This window comes from Bos indicus, chromosome X (genome assembly GCF_029378745.1).
Source record: "Bos indicus isolate NIAB-ARS_2022 breed Sahiwal x Tharparkar chromosome X, NIAB-ARS_B.indTharparkar_mat_pri_1.0, whole genome shotgun sequence".
NCBI lineage: Eukaryota > Metazoa > Chordata > Mammalia > Artiodactyla > Bovidae > Bos > Bos indicus.
This window is the reverse complement of record NC_091789.1, coordinates 121926056-121952832: the sequence shown is the minus strand read 5'-3', so window position 1 is coordinate 121952832 and position 26777 is coordinate 121926056. Positions and strand designations below refer to the sequence as shown.

The following is a 26777-nucleotide window of genomic DNA, read 5'->3' as shown; positions in this document are numbered from 1 at the left end:
GGAATCTCCACACTGTTCTCCATAGTGGCTGTACTAGTTTGCATTCCCACCAACAGTGTAAGAGGGTTCCCTTTTCTCCACACCCTCTCCAGCATTTATTATTTGTAGACTTTTGGATCGCAGCCATTCTGACTGGTGTGAAATGGTACCTCATAGTGGTTTTGATTTGCATTTCTCTGATAATGAGTGATGTTGAGCATCTTTTCATGTGTTTGTTAGCCATCTGTATGTCTTTTTTGGAGAAATGTCTATTTAGTTCTTTGGCCCATTTTTTGATTGGGTCGTTTATTTTTCTGGAGTTGAGCTGTAGGAGTTGCTTGTATATTTTTGAGATTAGTTGTTTGTCGGTTGCTTCATTTGCTATTATTTTAAAGGTTATGTTCCATTTACAGTTATTATAAATATTGGCTATATCCCCTTTGTTGTACAATATATCCTTGTTGCTTATTGTATACATCCTAGTTTGCACCTCTTAGTCTTCTGTCCCTGGCCTTCACCTCCTGCTTGCCACTCCCCGCTGGTAACCACTAGCTTGTTCTCTATATCTGTGAGTCTGCTTCATTCCCCTAGTCTTTTATTTTTTAAATTCTCCATGTCAGTAGTATCATACAGCATTTGTCTTCCTCTATCTCACTTATTTCATTAATACCGTCCAACTATTTACTAATTAATAGCATAATACCCTCCAACTCCATACATGTTGTTGAAAAATTGCAAAAGTTCATTCTTTTTAATGACTGAGTAATATTCCATTATGCGTGCACACACGCGCGCGCGTGTGTGTGTGTGTGTAGGTTGTATACATATAGATTACTTTTGTACCTTGGCAAATGTCAGTAATGCTGCTATGAACATTGGAGTGCATGGAATTTTTGAATTAGTGGATTTTTTGTTTCATTTTAAACAGTAATTTAAAGTTTATTCAAGCTTTAATGCAGGTTATTGTGACTTTAAGTTAGCATTACATGGCATACTTCTGAGTCCATTCCTGAAAAATTCTGTTGTACTCATCTCTGTCTGTTTTATAGATCTATGCAACCTCTGGCACTGGGGAGGGGGTCATTGGGGTTCGGAACACATAGCAGGGAGCAAATGGATACCAGAACTGTAGAAATCATGGAAGCAAGAGACCACAGTGATTTTAGAGTAGCGAACCGAGTGCTGCCATTAGTGTTCATGTCTGGATGATAAATTCTGTTGCAAATGCACCCTTAGGTAGTGTGAAGGGGTAGCCTTTAGGGAAATGAATTGGCACAGAGAATACACTGCCTCAGTACGGGCTGCCGTTCTTTTTCATAATTGTGGTTTCCCAGTGAAATGTATCATCCCCAACTGGACCTGTAGAATACTGTGCTGGAGGGTCCCTGGCCACCTCACTAAGTTCCTTATTAATCCATTTCAGCGCCACAGTCTGTGCTTTTTGTCTGACTCCTCACTATCAGTGTGTGAAGGTCCGGCCAAAACTCCTGACTATCTGGTGGCTGGGAAGGATTACCTCTTCATCTCACACTGGCTCTGCCAGACACAGGTGCCTTCTTAATAAACAGGGAGGTTGGACTGGGGTGGGGTCACTGGCAGAGAGTAGATGAGGCTGGAGGGGAAGGGGAGACGAGCAGTGGAAACCCTTAGACTCAGACAAGCATCGAGTACCTGACGGAGACCATCCAAATTAGGGGGTTCTTTTTTTTTTCAGATACACACCCGGGAGTGGGTTTTCTGGGTCATTTGGTAGTTCTCTTTTTAGATTTTGAGGACCCTCCTTACTGTTATCCATGGTGGCTGTACCAATTGACATTCCCACCAACAGTGTACAGATCTTGTGCACATGCTTGCCAACATTTGTTACTTCTGTTCCTTTTGGATGATAGCCCTTCTGATAGGCATAAGATAATACCTCATTGTGGTTTAAATTTGCATTCATATGATGATTAACGATGTTGAACATCTTTTCACGTGCCTCTCGGCCATTTGTATGTCTTCTTTGGAAAAATGTGTATTTAAGTCTTCTGCCCATTTTTTTAATTCTTTTTTTAAACTGTTGAGTTATGTAAGCTGTTCATATATTTTGGATATTAACCCCTTATTGGTTATATCATTGGCAAATATTTTTTCCCATATAGTAGGTTGTCTTTTCATTTTGCTGATGGTTTCCTTTGCTGTGCAAAAGTTTTTACCTTTACATACATCTCATTTATTTATTTTTGCTTTTATTTTCCTAGCATTAGGAGACAGATCCAAAAAAATATTATTATCAATTATATCAAAGAATGGCCCACTCATAGTGCCTTCTAAGGGTTTTATAGTTTCCACTCATATTAGGTCTCTAATCCATTTTCAGTTTATTTTTGTATATAGTGTTAGATAATGTACTAATCTCATTCTTTGACAGCAACATGTCAAAGAATAAGATTAGACCCTAAACACAACTTGGTATTATCAGAAAACTAAATATGCTTTTACATTTGAGCCAGTAATTAGAGTTTTCAGAAAGTAACCCTGAAGAGCCATCCACAAGCGTATGAAAATACTTACATATCCATGAACATGTTAACTGAAGGAACATGATATATATCCACAGCGTGGAGTACTATACAGCTATAAAAAATAATGAGCATGATCTTTGTAAACTAATATGGAGTGCTTCCATGATAGATATAGATATATAAAAGAATGTGGGAGTTTGGGGCTAATGTCAATGATACCAAGTGCAGTGCCTTCGCATCCTGGTATGAAGAAGCTTTGAGAGCTGAAGAAGAGCGAGCCAGAGCCAGAGCTGCAGCCAGGGCTCCTACAGTGCCAGGGCCAGTGCAATTTTCAGAGCATGTCCAAAGCTCCTCCCACCCCTAGTGAAGTCTGAGCAGATATTTCACATTGCATTTCAAGACAGCAAGCAATCTTCCAACTAGTAGAGGGCCAAGGTATTTCTCATGGAAACACAGCATATAAAGTATTTGTGATCCTATACAATATGCAAAAATTAGAGGTTTTTCTTTTTTCTGTTTTTAAATGTTGTTCCTTTTAATAAAATATGTGTTTAGCTTCAGAGTCTAAGTATACTAATGGCACAGCTCTCCCTTGTACTGCAGATTATCAAGTTGAAAAATAAGAATTTTCATATTACATAGCACAGACTGAAATCCTTGAATCATTTCTTGTCATTTAGAATAAGAAAACATGATATTGAAATATGGATTTTTTGCAAGAATGGAAATTATTCCACAGTGAAGTCTGTGTGATTACCAGATACAGAAAAAAAAAAAAAGTCTTGAGAGGTATTCACTTCTTGGTTTGTTTTATTCCTTATAGTCTTTCTTTGTAAAACTGAAGTGTATATACCTGGATTGGCTTAGCTTATTTAAGAATGTGGGAGAAGTGAAAACCCAGTAAACTTTACTTCTTGCACACTTTCACTGTAATTCTTCAAATATCAATTTAGCATCTGTTCTTTGGAGGCTTCTGAATAGTATTGGGGATGCTAAGAAAAATAAACCGAACCATTTCCTATAGAAGTCTAGAGTCTAAGAGAACAATTCATATAAAGTAGCTCGTGAACAAAGATCTAGGGGCCCAATAAAAATGAGGTGTAAGGAGGTGAGGGGATTGAGGGCTTCCTCATGAGGAGTCTAGTGTAAATACACTGAGGCAAGGCACTTGGAGACTTTAGGACAATAAAAGTCTGGCAGTGGAAGGTAGTTTTAAGTTAGGCTACAGGTCTAGCCCACCAGGGAGGCTGTGGAAACACTGAATAGGGGTCAGACCCTCAGATGGCGGGTCTCAAAGTTGAGAGACTTAAGACTGGAATGGAACAATTCCTGAACAATTACTTTTCAATTATCAGGCTTCCCAGGACACTCAATGGTCAAGAATCCACCTGCCAATGCAGGACATGTGGGTTCATTCCCTGGATCAGGAAGATCCCCTGGAGGAGGAAATGGCTACCCCATCCAGTATTCTTGCCTGGAGAATCCCATGGACAGAGCAATCTGTTCAGTCCATGGGATAGAAAAGGGTCACACACGACCGAGTGACTAAACAGCAACATGAGTAGACCAGAGAGAAATACCCCCTGGGGAGGGGATGGAATGTGCCCTGTGCTCCTGTCCCAGTGCCCGTGAACACAGTGCACAACCTAGATGTTTCATGCACATCATCTCCAAGGAGATTCTGTGCAATAAATGTAATAGTGGAATGAAACTGGAAACTCAGAAGCCAGTGGGCTGACACTGTGCTGTGACTCATGGAAACAGAGCTCATTTTATTGAAAGGGCATTCCATTCAGCATTTTTGGCTACGTTGATAATTCCACCAAAGTCTGTGAGGTGAGTCTATTTTAGATGATGATGAAATTGATGAAGATAAGGGCTTATTTTAGTTACTTATTTATTTGGCTATGCTTGGTCTTACCTTTGGCACACAGGATCCTTGATCTTCCTTGCACCCTGAGAGTTCTTTAGTTGCAGCATGAGGAATGTTTCAGTTGTGGCATATAGGATCTTTAGTTGTGGATTGTGAACTGTTAGTTGCGGCGAAGCTGTGGCATGTGGGACCTAGTTCCCTGATCAGCAGTGGAACCCAGGCCTCCTGCATTGGGAGAGCAGAGTTCTAACCCCTGGACCACTAAGGAAGTCTCTAGGAGTTGTTCAGATGAAAGAGCAGCCGGGAAGGAAGACAGAATTAGTCTCAGAATCAAATTTAGATTCTTTGAATTTCTTTCAGTTAAAAAAGTACCCCCACACTCAAAATACAATCTAGTAATGGAAAGGAAAGATTCTTTCTAAACAGCATTTTGGACTGATTTGGTGTTTCATGTCCGAGAATGACACAGATTCTCTGACATCTCCTGGATTTAAAAGATTCCTCAGCGTCGGTGGTATCCTCCAGGATGAAACTAATCATACTCATAGTAAAAACAGATATTGTGTAAAGTCTCAGTGTGGTCCAGGCTGTGTGCCAGGTGCTTTAGCTACATGCCACTAGCCCTACAAAAGCCACTTCACCTGAGGCTCCCCGAGTTTGGGGATGGACCCAAGTCCTCACAACTGATAAGAGACAGAGCTGGGACTAGAGCGCTGGTCTGAATTTGTCCACAGCATGTACCCTTTCATTGTCCCAGCCTGAGGTGCTCATGAGTCAGTTAATTCACTGTCTTCTAGCACTCCAACATGTATCTTGAGTGACAGAAAGAAGGACTCTGTGACGGAAACACTGGGATGGAATACATAGCCAAGGCAATACAAACACCAAAATAATTAAGAGGTGTGAATAAAGGAGAGAAGGAGATAATGCTCAGTTAGCAAATGATCACCTGCATGTGGAAATTCAGACACCCTCAAGTAATCGAGGGCTTACAAGATTATCTGGCGCTATCCTTCTATGTAGAAAGTAAACATTTTATTTGTTTTAATTAAAAGTAGTTATTTCTATTTATTTTTTGACTGCTCTGGGTCTTAGTTGTGACACTTGGAATCTTTGTTGCCACATGCAGGCTCTTTAGTTGTGGAATGTGAGATTTATAGTTGTGGCATGTGGGATGAAGTTACCTGACGAGGGATCAAACCGAGGACCCCTGCATTGGGAGCGCATAACCACTGGACCAACAGGGAGGTGCCGAGAGTAAATATTTTAGAACTACCCTAAATCTGGTGACTCAGATGGTATAGAATGTGCCTGCAATGCGGGAGACCTGGGTTCGATCTCTGGGTTGGGCACAATCCCTGGTGGAGGGCATGTAACACACTTCAGTATTCTTGCCTGGAGAATCTGCATCGACAGAGGAGCCTGCCGGGGTCACAAAGAGTGGAACATGACTGAGCGATTAAGCACACACCCTAAATCTGGCTGAAGAGCAGGAACATATCACCTCTATCTCTTTGACATCATAACATCTGTCCTGAGTTCCTTAATTTCTGCTGCATTTTTCTAATCTTACATCACTTTTGGGACTGAGACCCATTTTCTCCAAGATTTGCTAGAGGGTAACTGCTCACTGTTTGTCGGAATATGCAATCCCCAGGAAGACTTTAATCAAGAAGCTGATATGGGAACCTCCATGAAGCAGGACTAACGAGACAATCACCCCTTGATATAATGGTCACCCAAAGACTAAGAAGAGGAATCTTAGCTCAGTAGAAGGAGCAGTCCCAGGCTGTGGTAGATGTAGTGAGGATGCTAAGCAAGAGGAATCAGAAGGACTCAAGTTGCATCCCCATTGTCTATTCTCAGAGGCCCTGATGGACTAGGATCACATGAAGATCATCCTGACTTCCAACTTGGAATTCTCAGGAGACTAGGACCTTGATGTAAGACAAGAAGCTTCATAAAACAGAGTGGAGTTACAGGATTCGTCATATGTCAATGTGAAGACCTGAAAGTGTACTCACAGTAGCACACCCTATAAAAGGAGGCCCTGGAAAATCACTGATGCTGTCGTCCCCAGGAAGCTCTGGGCACAGATGTCTGGTTGATTTCAGTCTAGAAAGTTTTAGCGAGGTGAGACCTCTGTCTAATACAATCAGCTGCAGTTTCGCAGAGCGAGGGACTTGAATCCAAGGAGCACCTCACATGCAATGCTGAGTGTTAGCGGGGACCCCTGCAGAGGGAACCAAACAGAATTCTGTAAATTCTTAGCCCTGTGAAGCCCACAGGAGCTACATCTGAGTGGTCCGCTCATTCAACCTGTGTGATCTTAGGGAGGGCTGAGTCTCCTCTAGCCAGATCAGAACCCAGATCTGCAGATGGGGGTGTCTTGAACATAACTGGACATAAGGTGAAGACCATCAGTGCTAGTGAGAGGATCTCTCCCCCAACGAAGGAGGCTCACAGAGTGGCAACCCACCTGACAAGCAGAGATGCTCAGGGCAGAGCTGGCCTCACACCACTAGGCACTTGGGAAGGCAAGGGCTTTGTTTGGGAGCTGGAAGACTCGGGTTCATAGGAAGGGGCATCCTGGGCTTTGATACACTGCACAAGGAGGACCAAGGACGAATGAATACTGAGCTACTGGGGTTCCCGTAGCACACTGTCCCTGCCGTTATCCCTGGAGACCCCACGTAGGACCTTACGCAGCACCCCTCCACTCCCGCTTTGAAAGCAAGCGGATTGACCGGTAGCCGCGGGGACTGTTTGGCGGAGACTCAGTGTGCAGGACTCGTCCAGAACCAAGGTGAGGACCTGAATGGAGCTAAAGGGACTTTCCCAGCCCTCCCAGTAATAAAAGTGCCCCATCCACATCCCACCCCTGTGATATGGCTCTTATGAGTCCCTCGGAGCTGTTGGCTGAATGTGGTCTAGAGTGTCTGAGGCTAAGGCGTTGGTCTGTGGGAGTAGGCCCGGATTCTATCCCCGGAGGAGCTCAAGGACCTAGATGAGGGCCCTGAGGGCTGATGAGCAGACTTCGACACCGTGAAGGGGGCCACACTGAGCGGCCCCCCTATACTGGGCTCTAGGATGCCCCGGGTAGAGCTGGCCAACTGTGGTGCCCCCTGGTGTCCACTGGAGGTGGTTTTGGGGAAGTGAGAGCCTTGCTGTAATGGAATAAACCGAGTTCAACAAAGGGACCTAGTCACCAACAATATTAATGGCTGTGACACTGCGTCAGGATGGGGGCTCCTCCCATAAGAAATGGAGTCACAGAAAGCGCCAGTCCTATTTTGAGGACTGGGAGAATCGGGCGTTTTGACATGACATTTCCCAGATCATCTCAGGGAAGTGAGAGACCAGGTCAAAGTGGGGAGCGTCAGGTTGGGAAGGTAGAGTTTCAGGTTCCCTTGTGGGATGGTGAGAACCTCTGGGGCTGTGGGGATGTTCCACACCACATCATTCAGACCACATCCTCCCTGTCATCATCCCTTTGAGACCTCAAGAATACATGGCAGTTCCCACTGCGGGCTAAAGGGGAAAAGCAACTCCCCTCAGACCACTCCGCCCTGGTCCGAGGGGTGTGGTCAGCAGATTGAGAAATTTTAGACCCTGTCATAAGTCAAATGTAGACCTTGGTTGCTTCTGTGTACTGGCTATTGTAAAGAGTGCTGCAGCGAACATTGGAGTACAAGTGTTTTTTAAGTTACTGTTTCCTCAGGGAATATGCCCAGTAATGGGATTGTTGGCTGATGTGGTAATTTTAGTCCTAATTTTTTATGCAGAGTGAATTAAGTCAGAAAGAGGAAAGCCAGTATTGTATATTAACACATATACATGGATTTCAGAAAGATGGTACTGATGAACCTATTTGCAGGGCAGCAGTGGAGATGCAGACATAGAGAACACACTCGTGGACACAGTGGGGGAAAGAGAGGGAGGGACAGACTGAGAGAGTAACATTGAAAACATACACATTACCATATATGAAATAGATAACCGGTGGGAATTAGTCGTATGACACAGAGAGCTCAAACCCAGTGCTCTGTAATAGCTTAGAGGAGTGGGATGGGGTGGGAGGTGCGAGGGAGTTTCAAGAGGGAGGGGACATAAGCTATACCTATGGTTCATTCTTATTGATGTGCGGCTGAAACAAACACAATACTGTAAAGTGATCATCCTCCAATCAATAGTAAATACATTTAATTTTAGAAAGACATAGAGAAGAAAAGAGAAGCAAAAAAATACTATAGGCCTTGAATTGGGATCTGTGTGGGACCACAGGGACATCAACCTGCCTGTAACAGCACCTGTTCTTAGAAGACTGTGTTTGGTAAGATAAGGTCATCTTAACTTCCTCCTGTTGGGACACAGAGTGATTGGCTTTTACTATCACCCAGGCATCAATTCAGGAGAAAGTGGAGCTTCTCTGCCAGGAGCCCAGTTGAGGAACCTGAGTGAGTACTCAATGCATTTATCCCAACCCTTGGATTTCAGCCCAGGAAATCTCAGGGAAGGACTGTCAGGTTGAGCATCTACTTCACTGCTTTATAGCAAGTGTAGGGGAGGGGAAATGTCTAGTCTGAAGGTGCAGCCACCAGTCAGCAAATGGAGAATGGTGCCCAGTGTTTTAAGGAGCCAAGGTAAGGACCTTGAATGATGATCCCAGTGAACTCGGGATGGAAAAAACCCTACTGAGCTCTCAGCACTGGGTATCCCCTTATAGAGAGGTGGACTGAGGCATCCTTTCACTTGCTTCTGGATCATGTGGAGGTCTAAAGTGTCTGTATCAGAGTAGCAGAGAGAAGGGTGCCCAGGCTCTGCCAGGACTTGACATGGTAATACTAAAGATGAGCTGAGAGGACCCCACTGCTGGGACCTGCTGTCACCTCAGTAAATCCAAAGCAGGGCTGAGAGGATGCAGAGGAAATGTCTAAGGCCTCTGTTCTTCCTCTGTGGGATTATGTGGGGACAGGTTGAGCAGGAAAACAGGAGGCTTGTGGGTTCCTAGGGCAGTGTCCTCAAGGACACCTGCAGAGGTGGCCTTTGATTAGGCCAAGGTAGAATCTCCCTGTTTTAAGGTGCTCATGTCACCTCATTCTCCATCCTCCAGGTGCCCCAATCTCCTGTCTACTGGCCCAGAATCCTGCCTGTGGTCCCTGACCACAGCCATCATGCCCCGTGGGCAGAAGAGTAAGGTCCGTGCTCATGAGAAATGTCACCAGGCCCGGTCTGAGACCCAGGTTCTTCATGATCAGGCCACCACATCTCGAGGAGAAGAGACCACCTCCTCCTCCCTTCCTGATTCAGAGAGTCCTCCCTCAAGCTCGTCTGCTGCTGGCACCCCCAAGGGGCCTCAGGGAGCCCCAGGCACCACCAGTGCTGCTGCAGGTGCTATACCCAAAAGATCTGGTGGTGGTGGCGCAGCACGCTCGAGATCTGGTGTAGGTGCCAGGGGCCAAGTTCAGGAACGTGAAAATTCCTCCCAGGCCTCAGCTGCTGCTGCGAGCTCTCACAGAGATCTTCTGACCAAGAAGGCACAGATGTTGGTGCAGCACATGCTGTATAAGTATAAGATGAGGGAGCTCATTAAGAGGTCTGAAATGCTGAAGGCAATCGGTAGAAGGTACATGAAGAAATTCCCAGAGATCCTCAGCAGGGCCTCTGAGCACATGGAGATTGTGTTTGGCCTGGTGCTGAAGGAAGTCAGGCCCAACAGTCACTGCTATACCCTGGTGAGCAACCTAGATCTCAGCGACAGTGAGTCTATGAGAGGTGACTTGGGGTTGCCTAAGAATGGTCTTCTGATGCCTCTGCTGAGTTTCATCTACCTGAATGGCCCCCGTATCTCTGAGGAGCACATCTGGAAGTTACTGAATATTCTGGGCATCTATGATGGAAGAAGGCACTTCATCTTTGGAGACACCAGGAAGCTCATTACAGAAGATCTGGTGCAAGAAGAGTACCTGGAATACAACCAGGTGCCTGGCAGCGATCCCCCTCGCTATGAGTTCCTGTGGGGTCCTAAAGCGCTTACAGAAACCAACAAGAATAAAGTCATGGAGTTTTGGGCCAAGGTCAATGATACAGTCCCTGATGCCTGCCTGGCGCAGTATGAGGAGTCTTTCAGACAGGAAGTAGAGAGCACCGGGGCCAGAGCTGCAGCCAGGGTTGGCACTTCTGCCTCAGGCATGGCTGGCACTTCTGCCTCGGGCATGGCTGCCACTTCTTCCTCGGGCATGGCTGCCACTTCTGCCTCGGGCATGCTGCCACTTCTGCCTCGGGCATGGCTGGCATGTCTGCCTGGGTTACTGCAGGCATGTCTGCCTCGGTCTGGGATGGCCCTTCTGCTGCAGCCCAGGCTGAGTATCTTGCCTCAGCCAGGCCTGGCATTTCTGCTGCAGCCAGTGCTGGCCCTTCTGCCTCGGCCAGTGCCCACGCTAGGGCCGTATCCAGCCACTCATCTCACCCCTAGTGTGGTCTGAAGGCCGTTCTTCACTTTGTGGTCAGAAAAGCCTGTCAACCTGTGTTCCTGTTGATTCCCTGCTCCGCCCCCCCTAGTTTTCAGTTCTTTGTTTTTTCAACAGAAAGTTTATTTAGGTTTATAATACAAGTATTTGAGTAAAATGGGTCACACACAGTTTGCTCTATGTGAAATTTATGAGTAACAATTTTGTTTTTTGAAATGCATATTGGAAATCCTCATATCACTTTTGTGATCCCGGATGAGAATAACATCACTTTAGGATAAGAATATCCTTAGAAATGTGAAAGACACCACACTAATAGAAGCTCAGAACACAGATACATAGAGAGATAGCCAAAAGTTCTTCAATTTTGGGTTTGCTTTACTCTGTTTAGTCTCCCTTTGTGTAAATATAAAAGATATATGCTTGGATCTGCTTATGGTTTTCAAGATTGTTTGAAAATATAAATTAAAGCAAATGATTTATTTGTGGCTCTTCTTTTACACAAACATTAATTGAGCATCTGCTTTTAAGAAGTCTTTCATGCCTGTACTGGCGATGTTTAGTCAAAGAAACTCCCAGTTTCTGCCCATTCAATTATAGTTTCCAGGGAAGCTGTCATTCTATGGAAGAGGCTGAGAGACTCTCTACTTCAAGAAGAACAAAAAAGAAGCAGGGTAAAGAGTGGGTGGAGAGAATATATTACTTTGGTTTCATTGCTAAGCAGAATTTTGGCTGATTGGGGAGGTTGGGTCATTTTTTTTTTCTTTTGGTTAGAACGCTGCATAGTTTCTGACATCTGATAGATGCAAAAAAAGAAAAGAAACCCAGCTGATGTAACATCTGAGGTCAAGATCATCATAATAACTGCGATTTCTCCTAATTTCTCAATAGAGACAGGTGCTGTGACAGATGCTTTCCATAAATACCTGACAAGGCAGGGTTTATCAAACTCACTTCACAGTGGAGAGCCCAAGGCTCATAGAGCTAGAGTTTGGTTTTGTGCCAAAATACTTAAGGCTGGTAAATGACAGAGCTAGGACTAGACTGCTCTAAACTACTGTAGCGTACATACTGTTCTTCTCCCCCCACCCTGAGACATACCCTTGTCTTGTCTTTTAAACAAGTACTTTTAACATTTGATATTTCATTTCCCTTGTGGCTCAGCTGGTAAAGAATCCTCCTGCAATGTGGGAGACCTGGGTTTGATCCCTGGGTTGGGAAGATCCCCTGGAGAAGGGAAAAGCTGCCCACTCCAGTATTCTGGCCTGGAGAATTCCATGGACTCCATGGACTGTACAGTCCATGGGGTCACAGAGTCAGACGTGACTTTCACTTTCACATGGTAATTCTCTCTTTTGGACTTCCCTCATGGCCCAGGGAAGTCCAGATGGTAAAAGCCTCTGCCAGCAATGCAGGAGACCCTATTTAGATCCCTGGATTGGGAAGATCCCCTGGAGAAGGAAATGGCAACCCACTCCAGTACTCTTGCCTGGAAAATCTCATGGACAGAGGAGCCTGATAGGCTATAGCCCATGGGGTCACAAAGAGTCGGACACGACTGAGCAACTTCACCTTCACTTCTCACTTGTCCTTTTTCTTATTTATTTATTTGGCTGTGCTAGATCTTAGTTGCAGCACATGGGGTCTACTTCCCTGACCAGGGATCGAACCTGGGCCCCCTGCATTGGGAGCCTGAGGTATTAGCCACTGGACCACCAGGAAAGTCCCCACCCTGTAACTTTTATTTCAGTGTTTTTCTCAGTACTTCAAAATTTGTCCTAGGTGATAAAAAAGAATGTCCTTGTGCTCAAGCTACTGCATCAGAATGTGTAGCCAGAGCAGTAAGAATACCAAATATATTTAACCAGAAATGCATATCCCTTATTCAGTACTCATAGATAAATGAAAGAGACGATATTCAGTGACAGTATTAGCATGTGCATTGGCCATGTTAGATAAGCTCTGAAGACCAAGGGCTCTCCATATCATGCTTACAGTCTCTTGTCTGTAGAAAGTAAATCTACCAGAACAGAAATGACATGAGAATCTTCCCCTGGCTGATGAGATAGATTTATGTACTTTTTTCCTCTGATGGATGACCACCTATCCTGGAACTCCTGCCTTGGGCTGTAGCTTCTCCATCTCCTATCACTCCTGAGACAGGGACCCATTCATTCTCCATAGCATTGCAGAGCAAACACAGTTCAAAAGTTTGCAGAGATGTGGAATTTCCCCAGAAGCCTTTAATCCAAGACACAGAAAGCAACATGAGGGCCCCATGTAGGAGGACTGAAGAGAGCAACACCCCAGAATATGGAGGTTGGTCACTGGAACAGCACTCCCAACTGCTCTCAGTCACAGGGGATCTCAGAACTGTTGGGCTAAGCATGGCCTCGCTTATTCTTTAGGCTTCTCAGAGACCTAAGAAACTTGGTCTTGGTGCAGAGTTCTGAGGTTGGTAGAGGAGAGAGGATCAATCTCTCAGAAATGACAGTGATTAACCTGAATGAGGGTGATGGAAAGATGCAGCCCCATAGTAGGAACCTATAAAGATATACTTGTCCTTATTGGCAAGTATATGAAGTCCAGAACAATCCGGGCTGCTTTCAACTCAGGACTTTCAACTCAGGTCCCGGGAAGGTAGGGATTTTGGGAATCAGCAGAGCCCTCAGCCTCAGATCAGCAGAGAATAGAGCCCCAGGAAGGGTGCAGAGTCAAAGTGAAGACCCAGGGTGTGGATATGGAAGCCCCTCGACTCACAGCCGACAGGACTACACTTAGCTCATCTTCTCCAGTTAGCCCTGGGAGGCATAGGTAAGTGCTGGCCAGCTCAAGGGCCCCGTGACTTCTGCCTGGTTGGTGTCAAGGAGATGAGGACCTTGGTTTATAGGCGGTCTGTTCATCAGAGAGTGGAAATCCCAGGTATGACAGTGGCACACTCTTGTCTGAGGAGTGCGGCAGGCAACTAGCCCATTACAATAAATTCTTAGAAAGTCCTGCAAATGTAATGGGCCCTGGGAGGGAACAGGCAGGGCTTTCAGACTAAGTTTATCCCTTATTTTCTGAAGGTGAATGGCTTCAGGGCCTTAAAGTCCTTGGGCTAATGGGGAGGCCTCATTTAGCTGATGTAGGGTACCCAGTTCCTAATAGTGTTCAATTGATGGCACTGACTGACAATGAAGGATCCCTCTCAGAAAGAAGGGGGCCACGGAGGGCACTGTCCCTGTTAGGTCTTAGACTGTGCCACTTAGGCCTGGTGACATGGTGAGTCCTACTCACTTCCTCCCAGAGGATCACATGGAGGTAAGGAATCCCGATCAAACAGAGCGACCACAGGTCAGCAGAAGGATGATTTCCAGTTTGTACCAGAGGGTAAGGACCCTGATGACTGAAAAGACCATCCATCTCAAAACAATGGGGGCAGAACACATTGCTTCCACTACTGTTAGCCTCGGAAGACCACAGCCTGTTGTGGCCCGATGAGGCAAACTCCACTTCTTCCTTGGGGGTCTCGGAATTGGGGGCCTGATGGGAGAAGCTTTAAGGCAAGTCAGGGAATATTTCCAGTTTGTGAATATTTCCAGGTTATTTCCAAGTCAGGGTGAGGATGGTAAAACTGTTTAAACATACATACCAGGATGGCCACAGAGAATCTTCCCTACTGTCAGGCTAGAAGGCCACAGGTAGAGTTGTCAGGCAAAGGGGCCCTTTAGCTCTGACCGAAGAGTAGCAGGAAAGTTAGGATTTTGGTCTGATGGTGGTGGTCCCATGTCAACAGAGGGGGGAGTCTTGGGCTTGGTTGAGAGTCAAATTTGGGACCCTGAGAGGAACCACCTGTCATCCTCAAGGAGCTTGCCACAGCTTTCATTCTTGTGAGACTATGGGGAGGGGTGGCTAGATAAGGCCACTCTGATTTCCTCCTCCAGGCTCACAGGGAGGTATTGGTCTTACTATGAGGAGATAGGCCTCAGGTCAAGAAGGAGGGCATTCCCCAGGCCCCACCAGAAGTCAAATTGTGAAGCTCGAGTGGAGACTGAGGGGTCTTCTCATCCCTGAATAGAGGGTACAAAGGAGAGTCCTGCCCTCCCCTTTGATGTCAGTTCTAGAAAGCTCAGGGGAAGACTGTCAGGCAAGGCTCTCCCTCACTTCTTTATACCAGGCCTTCTTCTTCTTCTTGTTGAATTGCTAAGTCATGTCTCACTCTCTTGTGACTCCATGGACTGTACCCTGCCAGGCTCCTTTGTCCATGGGATATTCCAAGGAAGAATTCTAGGCTGGGTTGCCATTTCCTCCTCCAGGGGATCTTTCTGACCCAGAGACTGAGTCTGTGTCTCCTGCAGCTCCTGTATCTCAGGCGGATCCTTTACTGCTGAGCCACCAGGGAAGCTCGATATCAGCACTAAGGGAGGTCAGATCTTTGTTGGAAAGTGCAGGCACCAGTCATGAGAAGGGAGGGATATGGTGCCTGCCAGGCCCTGTGGCAGATGCTTTACAGTTACCACCACATGCCACCAGTCTTTCCAGACAGGGCTTGTCAAACTCCCTTCACAGTTAAAGAGCCCGAGGCTCTCTCAGTTTAATGATGTGACAAACTTTTCCATGGCTGGTAAGTGACATAGGCCCTTGATCTGAGTTAGTCTAAAGCTCACCCTCTCACTCCTGCAAGCCTGAGCTGACCTGGTACCCTTAATTCCCTTCTTATTCTCATTACTGTGAAATGTATTGGAAGCAATAAGAAGAAAGACTCTGAGGTCGAACTATTACATTGTAATACATAGCCAGAGCAATAATAATAATAATGCCAAAACAAATGTGACATATGAAGAGAGGAAAAAAGATAATATTTGCTGGCAATAAGATCATCTATGCATACATATGAGGTTTCAAATAAGTTTAAAGATCAAGGACTCACAAAACAATCATCACATAACCATTTTTTTGTATAAAAATATCTATTAGATCTAAAATATAAACTTTATTTATTAGAACAGAGGTTGCCTGAGAAGTCTGGCTGAAGGACAGACGGCCAGGTTACCACATTTTGTTTCTCTCACAGGTCTCTACCTGGGCCCCTTATTTATGCCATGGATTTCCCATCTCTTATCACTCCTAGGACAGGGACTCCTTCTCTGCAAGGTTTGGAGTAGGGAAACTGATCAGGGCTTTTCAGGGATGTGGCATTTCCTAAGAAGCCTTTAATCAAAGGGCCAAGGGCTTATAGGGGGACACCCATACATCTGGACTGAGGAAAGCACACCCAGGAATATTAGGTATAAGAAGGATCCAGGGAGAGACCTCAAGTTGAACATCTCTTTTGTCTGTTGTCACAGTATAGTTGTCAGGGACTTGAAACCTTTTGTCTAAGGAGGGCAATCTCAGGTCAGAGTAGGAATTGTCAAATATATATGTGAAGCCCCTTAATAAGAAGTGAAAGAAATAGCCACCCAGAACCGCTGGGGTTCTGTAGTGTCCACTTGCTGCTGTCAGCCCTCGGAGGTCCTGAATTCCATCATAGGATGAGGTAGAGAGAGGCCTTGAGAGCTGAGAGTGCTACTGCCATGGGCAGGGCACGTTCCAGATCTAAGTCCTCCAGCTCCTCCCACATAGTGACATCCAGGGCAGATCCTTCTTCTTGAGGTTGAAAAGAGAAGTAAGTATTCCAAGTAATTGAGTGCCAAGATGGAGCTTAAGGGAATACATTTTATGTCTTTTTTTGTTCTTGCTTGACCTCAGTAACTGGGATATGTATCTTTTTCTGCTTAGGGCTTTCTTTTTCATAGTATTGAAATATTCTTCCTTGTAATTGAAGGTTTCTTTGACTCCCGTATCTGTGTTTATGAACAAAGTATATCCCATTTATTACTGTTTTTCAGTATAAAGATTTTGGTATTTTCTATAATGAATCAGATAATGAATCAGAAATCCTTGAATCTCTGTGATTCAGAGAAAGATAACATGTCAAAAGTGTTGGGAGTTTCTTGCCAATGTGAATGAAGACTAAGTGAAATTGTTGTTATCAGGAAATAAAGAAAAGGGTCTTGACTGTGTGGCATCTGCAATACAGTGGAACAGGAATTCCCAGCCCCTGTTTCCCTTCAGCAGCCCAGATTTTAAAATTGTATAAGTAACAAAATACCTTTATAGAAGGTCTAGAACCCAATTAAGAAATTGCAGTACCACAGGTAAGCATAAAACTTAGATCAGCTGCACTTGCAATGCATAAGCCCAGTGATTTGACTCTATTGGCATCACCCCCTGTCTCGGGCTGGTACAGCTTGGTACCAAAAGAGATTGCAACCTTTCCTGGTAGGGCAAAGTGACAGTGGGGGAATGTTTTGAGTGTCCAGGAAACTGTTAGTACTAAGAAAGGTATTCAAGAAAGGTGCAGGACACAAAACAACACAGAAAAGTGAGTTGTGTTTCTAAATACTGACAACAAACTATCTGAAAAAGAAATTAAGAAAACAGTTCTATTTCAAATATGTCAAAAAGAATAAAATACTTAGAAATAAATTTAATCAAGGAAGTGAAATGTCTGTACACTGAAGGCAACAAGACGCTGATGGAACAAATTGGAAAAGACACAAATAAAAAGATGTCCGAAGTATATGGATTGGAAGAAGTCATACTGTTCAAATATCCATACTGCCCAAAGTGATCTACAGACTTAAGGTACTGTGTGTCATAATTCCACTGGAATTTTCCAGAGAAATAGAAATGCTAAAATTCTTATGAAACCACAAAAGACCTTGGATAGACAAAATAACGTTGAGAAAGATGAGCAAAGGTGGACGCCTGGCTCTTCTTGCCTTTGTTCAAGACAATATGATACCAGCATATACATAGATACACAGACCAATGGAACAGAATAGAGCCTAGAAATACAACCATGCACATATAGTCAAGTAATCTTTGACAAAGGCACAAAGAATACACAGTGAAAAAGATAGTATCCTCAGTCAACAAATAGTGTTGAGAAAACTGAATATTTGCATGAAAAGTATCAAACTGGAGTCGTATCTTACATCATACTCAAAAAATGCAAAATGGATTTAAGACTTAAAAATGAGATCAGAAACCTTAAAACAGTTAGAAGAACACATAGGGGAGAACTCTTTGTCGTTTGTCTTGGCAATGTTCTGGGGATTTTAGTTTTTTTGTTGTTGTTGTTCTTTGTAATTTGACAACAGAAACACAGGCAAGAAAAACAAAAATAAATGGCACTACATCAAATTAAAAAGATTCTGTATAGCAATGGAAACAATCAACTAAATGAAAAGGTGGAATAGGAGAAAAAGTTTGCAAGCCATATGTCTGATAACTTAATATAAAAGGAACTCAGACAACTCAATAACAGACTAATTAATTGAAAATAACTCAAAAAGGAGCAAAGAACCTAAATATTTTCCAAAGAAGACATACAAATGCCCAACAGCTATATGAAAAGGAGCTCAGCATCACTAACCACCAGAGAGATGATAATCCACACCACAGTAAGAGATCACCTCATACCTGTTGGGAGAGCTATTATCAAAAACCAAGTGATAACACGTTTTGGCAAGGGTGTTGAGAAAAGGGAACCTTTGCACACAGTTGCTGGGAATATAAATTGTCACGGCCACTATGGAAAAGAAGTGTGGAGGTTCCTCAGAAAATCACAACTGTAACTATCCTACGACTCAGCATTGCCAATTCCTTGTATGTAGTCGACCCTTGAACAACACAAATTTCAACTGTGCAGGTCCACATATAGATGAATTTTTTTCAATAAATACATTGGAAAACTATTCAGAGGTTTGAGATGACTTGAAAAAACAGGTGACTCGCATATCCTAGGAATATAAAAAGATTAAGAAAAAGCTGTCATGAATGCATAAAATTTATGTAGATACTAGTCTATTTTATCACTTCATGGGAAATAGATGGGGAAACAGTGTCAGACTTTATTTTTGGGGGCTCCAAAATCACTGCAGATGGTGACTGCAGCCATGAAATTAAAAGACGCTTACTCCTTGGAAGGAAAGTTATGACCAACCTAGATAGCATATTCAAAAGCAGAGACATTACTTTGTCAACAAAGGTCCGTCTAGTCAAGGCTATAGTTTTTCCTGTGGTCATGTATGGATGTGAGAGTTGGACTGTGAAGAAGGCTGAGTGCCAAAGAATTGAGGCTTTTGAACTGTGGTGCTGGAGAAGACTTGAGAGTCCCTTGGACTGCAAGGAGATCCAACATTCTGAAGGAGATCAGCCCTGGGATTTCTTTGGAAGGAATGATGCTAAAGCTGAAACTCCAGTTCTCTGGCCACCTCATGTGAAGAGTTGACTCATTGGAAAAGACTCTGATGCTGGGAGGGATTGGGGGCAGGAGGAGAAGGGGACGACAGAGGATGAGATGGCTGGATGGCATCACCGACTCGATGGACGTGAGTCTGAGTGAACTCTGGGAGTTTGTGATGGACAGGGAGGCCTGGCGTGCTGTGATTCATGGGGTAGCAAAGAGTCAGACATGACTGAGTGACTGAACTGAACTGAACCATAAAATATACACAAATATGAAAATATTAAATTTATCAAAAGTTATGCGTGCACGAACACACACACACACACACACACACACACACTTATGGACCATGAATAGCACTATTCGTCCCTGATGAGCAGTTTCAGTAGTAAATTGTGATCTCAAAAAACTGACCACCAATGGTTTTCAGGTAGTTCTCATTGTGTTTACTATGATATATTGTAAACCTTGAATAACATGATAGGACTCATATGAAGTGCCCCTAGTGGTGCTGGAAGTGCTCTCAAGAAGCAGAGAGAAGTCACGACATTATGCAAAAAAGTTGAATTGCTTGTTGTGTACCACAGTTTGGGTCTGCAATCGTGGTTGCCACCATTTCAAGATGAATGAATCCAGCATAAGGACCACTGTAAGAAAACGAACAGGAAATTTAAGAAGCCATCAGTGCAGCTACACCAGCAGGTGTGAAAACCTTGTGCTTTTTTGAACTACATTTTTATCTTGTGTTTAAAATATAGCTTGTATGTGGGTGCAAGATTGCAATAAGCAAGGCATACCTATAGACTCTAATATGACTGAAGAAAAATAAAAGTCATTATGACAACCTAAAGCAAAAGGCGGGTGTGAAGGATCTAAAGCTGGAGAATTTAATGGCAGCAAAGGATGGCCTGACAAATTTAGAAAGAGGTTTGACTTAAAATATCAAAATAATAGGAGAAGCAGCTTTTGCGAAATCAACAGGCAACAGATGTGTTCCCAGATGCCATTAAGAAAATCACTGGGTATTAGCTCTTCACGGGATAGCTATCCCAGAGTCTGGGTTGCTATCTCAATTTAGTTCCCTCAGATTGCCCTCGGGGCATTCAGACACGGGGTCCTTACCCTAAGCAATGCAGCCTGCGCCTCCCTGTCAAGCCGCCCCCCCCCCCCGCCGCCCCCCTACCTTGCTAGTGGCAGACGTGAGTGTCTAGGCTGCTGCTCCACTGGGAGTTGCCGTTAGGCATGTAATCTGTGGGTTTTAATTATTTATGTATGTATTTTTTTTTTCCTCCCGATTATATTTCCCTCTAAGATTCCTAGGCTCACCACAGACCCGCCAGTGAGAGTGTTTCGTGGTGTTCGGAAACTACTCTCTGTAAGATTCCCTTCCCGGGATGGATTTCCATCCCTACCTCTTTTATCTCTATGTCTATCTTTTATATGTTGTCCTACCTCCTTTTGAAGACAATAAACTGCCTTTGTAGGTTCCTGATGTCCTCTGCCCGCGTTCAGAAGTTGTTTTGTGGAATTTTCTCAGTATTCAAATGTTCTTTCAATGAATTTGTGGGGGAGAAAGTGGTCTCCCCATCCTATTCCTCTGCCATCTTAGGACTGCCCCTTGAAACATGCGATCCTAATTCCACAACCAGGGTTTGAACTCATACCCCTTACACTGGAAGCACAGTTTTGTTTTCTGTAATTTGAACGTTTATTTTTTGCTTGGGGATAGCCAATTAAGAATATTGTGACAGTTTCAGATGAACAGTGCAGGGACTCACCCATACATAGACATGTATCCACTCTCCCCCAAACTCTCCTACCATCAATATTGCCACATAGCACATAACCAAAAGAATTAAGAGAGATAAAGGAGAGAAAGAGATAATGCTCACTAACCATATGATTATCTGCATGTGCAAATTCAGACACCCTCAAGTTATCAAGGGCTTACAAGATTATCAGGTGCTATGCTTCTATGTAGAAAGTAAATACTTAATTTTTTTAATTAAAAATATTTATTTTTGGCTGCTCTGAGTCTTAGCTGTGACACTCGGGATCTTTGTTACCACATGAAAGCTCTTTAGTTGTGGCATGTGAAAGTTTTAGTTGTGGCACATGAATTCTTAGTTCTGGTATGTGGGATCCAATTACCTGACCAGGGATTGAACCTGGGCCCCCTTCACTGGGAGTACAGAGTCATAACCACTGGACCAACAGGAGGGTCCTGAAAGTAAAGATTTTAGAACCACCCTAAATATGGTGGCTCAGAAAGTAAAGAATCCACCTGCAATGTGGGAGTCCTGGGTTTGATTCCTGGGTTTGGTACATCCGCTGGAGGAGAGCAACTCACTCCAGGATTCTTGCCTGGAGAATCCCCATGGACAGAGGAGCCTGGCAGGCTACAGTCCATGGGGTTGCAAAGAGTAGGACATGACTGAGCAACTAAGCACACACCCAAAATCTGGCTGAGGAGAAGAAATATATCAGCTCTTTTTCTCTGACAGCATAACATCTGTCCTGAGTTCCTTGATTTGTGCTGCATTTTCCTAATCTTACATCACTTTTGGGACTGAGACCCGTTTTCTTCAAGATTTGCTAGAGGGTAATTGCTCAAGTGTTTGTAGGAATATGCATTTCCCAGGAAGCCTTTAATCAAGCAACAGAAGCTGATATCAGAACTCCATAAAAGAGGACTGTGGAGACAGTGACTCCTGATTATAGTGGTCACCCAAACAGCTATCTTAGATCAGTAGAAGGAGCAGTCTCAGGCTGTGGTAGATGTAGTAAGGATGCTGAGCAAGAGGAATCCAGAAGGACTCGAGTTGCATCCCTGCTGCCTGTTTTCGGAGGCCCTTCTGGACTACGATCACATGAGGGTCACCCTGACTTCCAACTTGGAATTCTCAAGACTAGGACCTTGATGTAAGACAGGTAGCTTCACAAAGCAGAGAGTGGAGTTACAGGGTTCGTCCCGTGTCAATGTGAGGACGTGAAAGTGCACTCACAGTAGCACACACTGCATTGAAGGAGGCCCTGGAAAATCTCTGTCGCTGTGCTCCCCAGGAAGCTCAGGGCACAGATGTCAGGTTGATTTTCAGTCTGGAAATTCTCAGTGAGGTGAGGCCTCTGTCTAATAGGATCAGCCTAGTTTCGTGGGTGGACGAACCTGAGCCCAAGCAGGACCTCAGATGACAATGCTGAGTGTTAGCGGGGACGCCTGGAGAGGGAGCCAAACAGCATTCTGTAAATTCTTAGCTCTGAGAGACCCAGAACAGCTACTTCTAAGTGGTCCCCACATTCCACCTGTGTGAACTCAGGGAGGACAAGGCCTTCTCTAGCAGGATAGGGCCCCAGATCTGCAGAGGGGTGTCATCTTGACCATAACCGGACTTAAGATGAGGACGATCAGTGCTAATGAGAGGATCTCCCCAGAACAGTGCTCCGATTCCTTCCACTAGGGACTTGGGTTGGAGAAGGAAATGGCAACCCACTCCAGTGTTCTTGCCTGGAGAATCCCAGGGACGGGGGAGCCTGGAGGGCTGCCATCTATGGGGTCGCACAGAGTCGGACATGACTGAAGCGACTTAGCAGGAGCAGTAGCAGGGACTTCCGAAGGCAAGGGCTTTGTTTGGGGGCTGTAGGACTTGGGTTCATAGATGGATGCGTTTGGGGCTCTGATAAACTGCACACGTAGGACCCTGAGAGAGAATCCAGAGACGGATGAATATTGAGCTACCGGGCTTCCCGTAGCATGCTGCCCTTGCCGTCGACCCCAGACGACCTCACGTAGGACCCTACGCAGCTCCCCTCCACTTCCGGTTCGAAGGCGAGGAGCTCGGCCAGTAACTGCAGCAACCGTTTGGCGGAGACTTAGTGTCCAGGACTCGTCTGGAACCAAGGTGAGGACCTGAATGGAGCTGAAGGGACTTTCCCAACCCTCCCAGTAATAAAAGTAACCCATCCACATCCCACCCCTGTGATATGGCTCTTGTGGGCCCCTCAGAGCTATCGGCTGAATGTGGTCTAGAGTTTCTCAGGCTAAGGCGTTGGTCTGTGGGGGTAGGCCCAGATTCTACCCCGGAGGAGGTCTAGGACCTAGATTATGGCCCTGAGGGCTGAGGAGCAGAGTTCGACACTGCAAGAGGGCCACACTGAGCGACTCCCCTATACTTAGCTCTAGGAGGCCTCGGGTAAGCTGGCCAACTGTCGTGCCCCCTGGTGTCCACTGGAGGTGGTTTTGGTGAAGTGAGAAACTTGCTCTAACAGAATAAACCCAGTTCAACAAAGGGAGCTAGTCTGCAACATGATTCATGGTTGTGACGCTGAGTAAGGATGGCGGCCACTTCCTTAAGAAACGGGGCCACATAAAGCACCAGCCCTGTTTTCAGGCCTGGGAGAATCAGGCGTTTTGACATGACTTTTCCCGGGACATCTCAGGGAAATGAGCAACCAGGTCAAAGTGGTAGCCTTAGGTTATTAAGGGAGGGTTTCAGATTTGCCAGGGGTCATGGTGAGAACCTCGGGGGCCGTGGATATGTTCCACACCACATCATTCGGACCAAATCCTCCCTGACGTCATCCCTGGCAGACCTCAAGAATACATGTCAGTCCCCACTGTGGGCTAAGGAGTGGTCAGCTAAGACAGTGGTGAACAGAGGGAGAGCTCTTAGACCCTGTCATGTGTCAAATGTAGACCTTGGATACTTCTATGTCCTGGCTGTTGTAAATAGTGCTGCAGTGAACATTTGAGTACAAGTGTCTTTTTCAGTTAGTTTTCTCAGGATATATCCTCTGTAATGGTACTGTTGGCTCATGTGGTAGTTTTATTTCTAGTTTTTTATGCAGAGTGAATTAAGTCAGAAAGAAGAAAGCTAATATCATGTATTAATGCATATATATGGAATCCAGAAAGATGGTACTGATGAACCTCTTTGCAGGACAGCCTGGCTCTGCAGACATAGAGAACACAATGGTGTAAACAGTGGGGGAAGGAGAGGGAGGGACAGTTTGAGAGAGTTACATTGAAAACGTACACATTACCATATGTAAAATAAATAACCACTGGGAATTAGTTTTATGACTCAGGGAGCTCAATGCCAGTGCTCTAACAGCTTAAGAGGGGTGGGATGGGGTGGAGGGGGAGAGAGTTTGGAGAGGGAGGGGACATACAGTATACCTATGGCTGATTCATATTGATGTGGGGCAGAAAATAACACAATATTGTAAATATATTATCCTCCCATTAAAAATAAATTTGTTTTAAAAAAGACATATAGAAGAAAAGAGGAGCAAAAAAATTAACTTTGATTTGGGATCTTGGATGGGACCACAGGGACGTCAGCCTGCCTGCAACAGCTTCCATTCTTAGGAGACCGTGTTTGGGAAGATGAGGTCATCTTCACTTCCTCCTGTGGGGACACAGGGTGATTGGCTTTTACTATCAGACAGGTATCAGTTCAGGGGAAAGGGGAGGTTCTCTGGCAGGCGCCCAGTTAAGGAACCTGAGTGAGGACTCAGAGCATGCATCCCAACCCTTGGATTTCAGCCCAGGAAATCTCAGGGATGGGCTGTGAGGTTGAACATCTGCTTTACTGTTTTATACCAAGTCTAGGGGAGGGGAAATGTCTTGTCTGAAGGTGCAGCCACCAGTTAGCAAATGGAAAATAGTGCCCAGCGTTTTAAGGAGCCAAGGTAAGGACCTTGAATGATGATCCCAGTGAACTCAGGGTAGAAAAGACCCTACTGAGCTCTCAGCACTGGGTGTCCCCTGGGAGGGAGGTGGACTGAGGCATCCCTTCACTTGCTTCTGGATCATGTGGAGGTCTGAAGTGTCTGCATCAGAGCCAGAACTTGATGTGATAATACTGAAGATGAGCTGAGAGGACCCCACTGTCAGCACGTGGTGTCACCTCAGTAAATCCAAAGCAGGGCTGAGAGGATGCAGAGGAATAGTAAGGCCTCTGTTCTTCCTCTGGGATTCTCAGGAGACAAGCTGAGCAGGAAAACAGGAGGCTTGTGGGTTCCTAGGGCAGTGTCCTCAAGGACACTTGCAGAGGCGGCCTTTGATTAAGCCAAGGTAGAATCTCCCTGTTCTAACGTGCTCATGTCACCTCATTCTCCATCCTCCAGGTGCCCCAATCTCCTGTCTATTGGCCCAGACCCCTGCCTGCGGTCCCTGACCACAGCTGTCATGCCTCGTGGGCAGAAGAGTAAGCACCGTGCTCGTGAGAAACGTCGCCAGGCCCGGGCTGAGATCCAGGGTCTTCATGATCAGGCTACCACGTCTAGGGGAGAAGAGACCACCTCCTTCTCCCCTCCTGATTCAGAGAGTGCTCCCTCAAGCTCGTCTGCTGCTGGCACCGCCACGGGGCCTCCAGGAGCCCAAGGCACCACCAGTGCTGCTGCAGGTGCTATACGCAAAAGATCTGGTGGTGGTGGCGCAGCACGCTCGAGATCTGGAGTAGGTGGCATAGCACGCTTGAAATCTGGTGGAGGTGCCGAGGGCCAAGTTCAGGGAGGTGAAAATTCCTCCCAGGCCTCAGCTGCTGCTGAGAGCTCTCACACAGATCTTCTGACCATGGAGTCAGAGAATTTGGTGAAGTACATGCTGTTAAAGTATAAGATGAGGGAGCTAATTAAGAGGTCAGAAATGGTGAAGGTTATCCACAGAAGGTACAAGGCGCAATTCCCTGAGATCCTCAGCAGGGCCTCTGAGCACATGGAGATGGTGTTTGGCATGGTGCTGAAGGAAGTCAGGCCCAACAGTCACTGCTATACCCTGGTGAGCAACCTAGATCTCAGCGACAGTGAGTCTATGAGAGGTGACTGGGGGCTGCCGAAGAATGGTCTTCTGATGCCTCTGCTGGGTGTCATCTACCTGAATGGCCATCGTGCCTCTGAGGAGGAGGTCTGGAAGTTCCTGAACATTCTGGGCATCTATGATGGAAGAATGCACTTCATCTTTGGAGACACCAGGAAGCTCATCACAGAAGATCTGGTGCAGGAAGAGTACCTGGAATACAACCAGGTGCCTGGCAGTGATCCCCCTCGCTATGAGTTCCTGTGGGGTCCTAAAGCTCTCACAGAAAACAGCAAGACGAAAGTCCTGCAATTTTTGACCAAGGTCAACGATTTGGTCCCTGATGCCTTACTGCCACATTATGAGGAGGCTTTGAGAGAGGAGGCAGAGAGAACCGGAGCCAGAGCTGCAACCGGGACCGGCCCTTCTGCCTCAGCCAGCCCTGGCCCTTCTGCTGCAGCCAGGGCTGGCACTTCAGCCTCAGCCAGGGCTGACATGTCTGCCTTGGCCAGTGGTGGCCCTTCAGCCTCGGCCAGAGATGGCACTTCTGCTGCAGCCAGGGCTGGCACTTCTGCCTCAACTAGTGCCCACTCCAGGGCCACATCCAGCCACTCATCTGGCCCCTAGTGTGGTCTGAAGCACATTCTTCACTTTGTGGTTGGAAAAGCCTGTCAACCTGTGTTCCTACTGTGCATCAATAACTTGTTGACTTTTTATTCATCAATTTTCAATTTTTACTTTTTACAACAAAGTTTATTTTAGGTTCATGATAGAAGTATTTGAATTACGTGGGTCTCATGCTGTTTGCTGTTTGTCAGATTTAGGATTAAGAGTTTTGTTCTTTGAAATACATACTGGAAATCCTAAAATC

The 26777-nt window shown here is 45.4% G+C and overlaps 2 protein-coding genes across 2 annotated transcripts; both read left to right on the top strand.

The window, feature by feature from the left end:
* Window positions 1-9475: 9475 nt before the first annotated feature.
* LOC139181225 (melanoma-associated antigen B2-like) lies at window positions 9476-11146 on the top strand. Its single transcript, XM_070784132.1, has one exon. It carries the CDS (start codon window positions 9531-9533, stop codon window positions 10839-10841), a length of 1311 nt encoding a protein of 436 aa, XP_070640233.1. The 5' UTR covers window positions 9476-9530; the 3' UTR covers window positions 10842-11146.
* An 11763-nt stretch (window positions 11147-22909) lies between these two features.
* LOC139181590 (melanoma-associated antigen B2-like) lies at window positions 22910-26533 on the top strand. Its single transcript, XM_070785084.1, has 2 exons — window positions 22910-23006; window positions 25237-26533. The coding sequence occupies exon 2, from the start codon at window positions 25298-25300 to the stop codon at window positions 26531-26533; it is 1236 nt and encodes a 411-aa protein (XP_070641185.1). The 5' UTR covers window positions 22910-23006; window positions 25237-25297.
* Window positions 26534-26777: the final 244 nt, after the last annotated feature.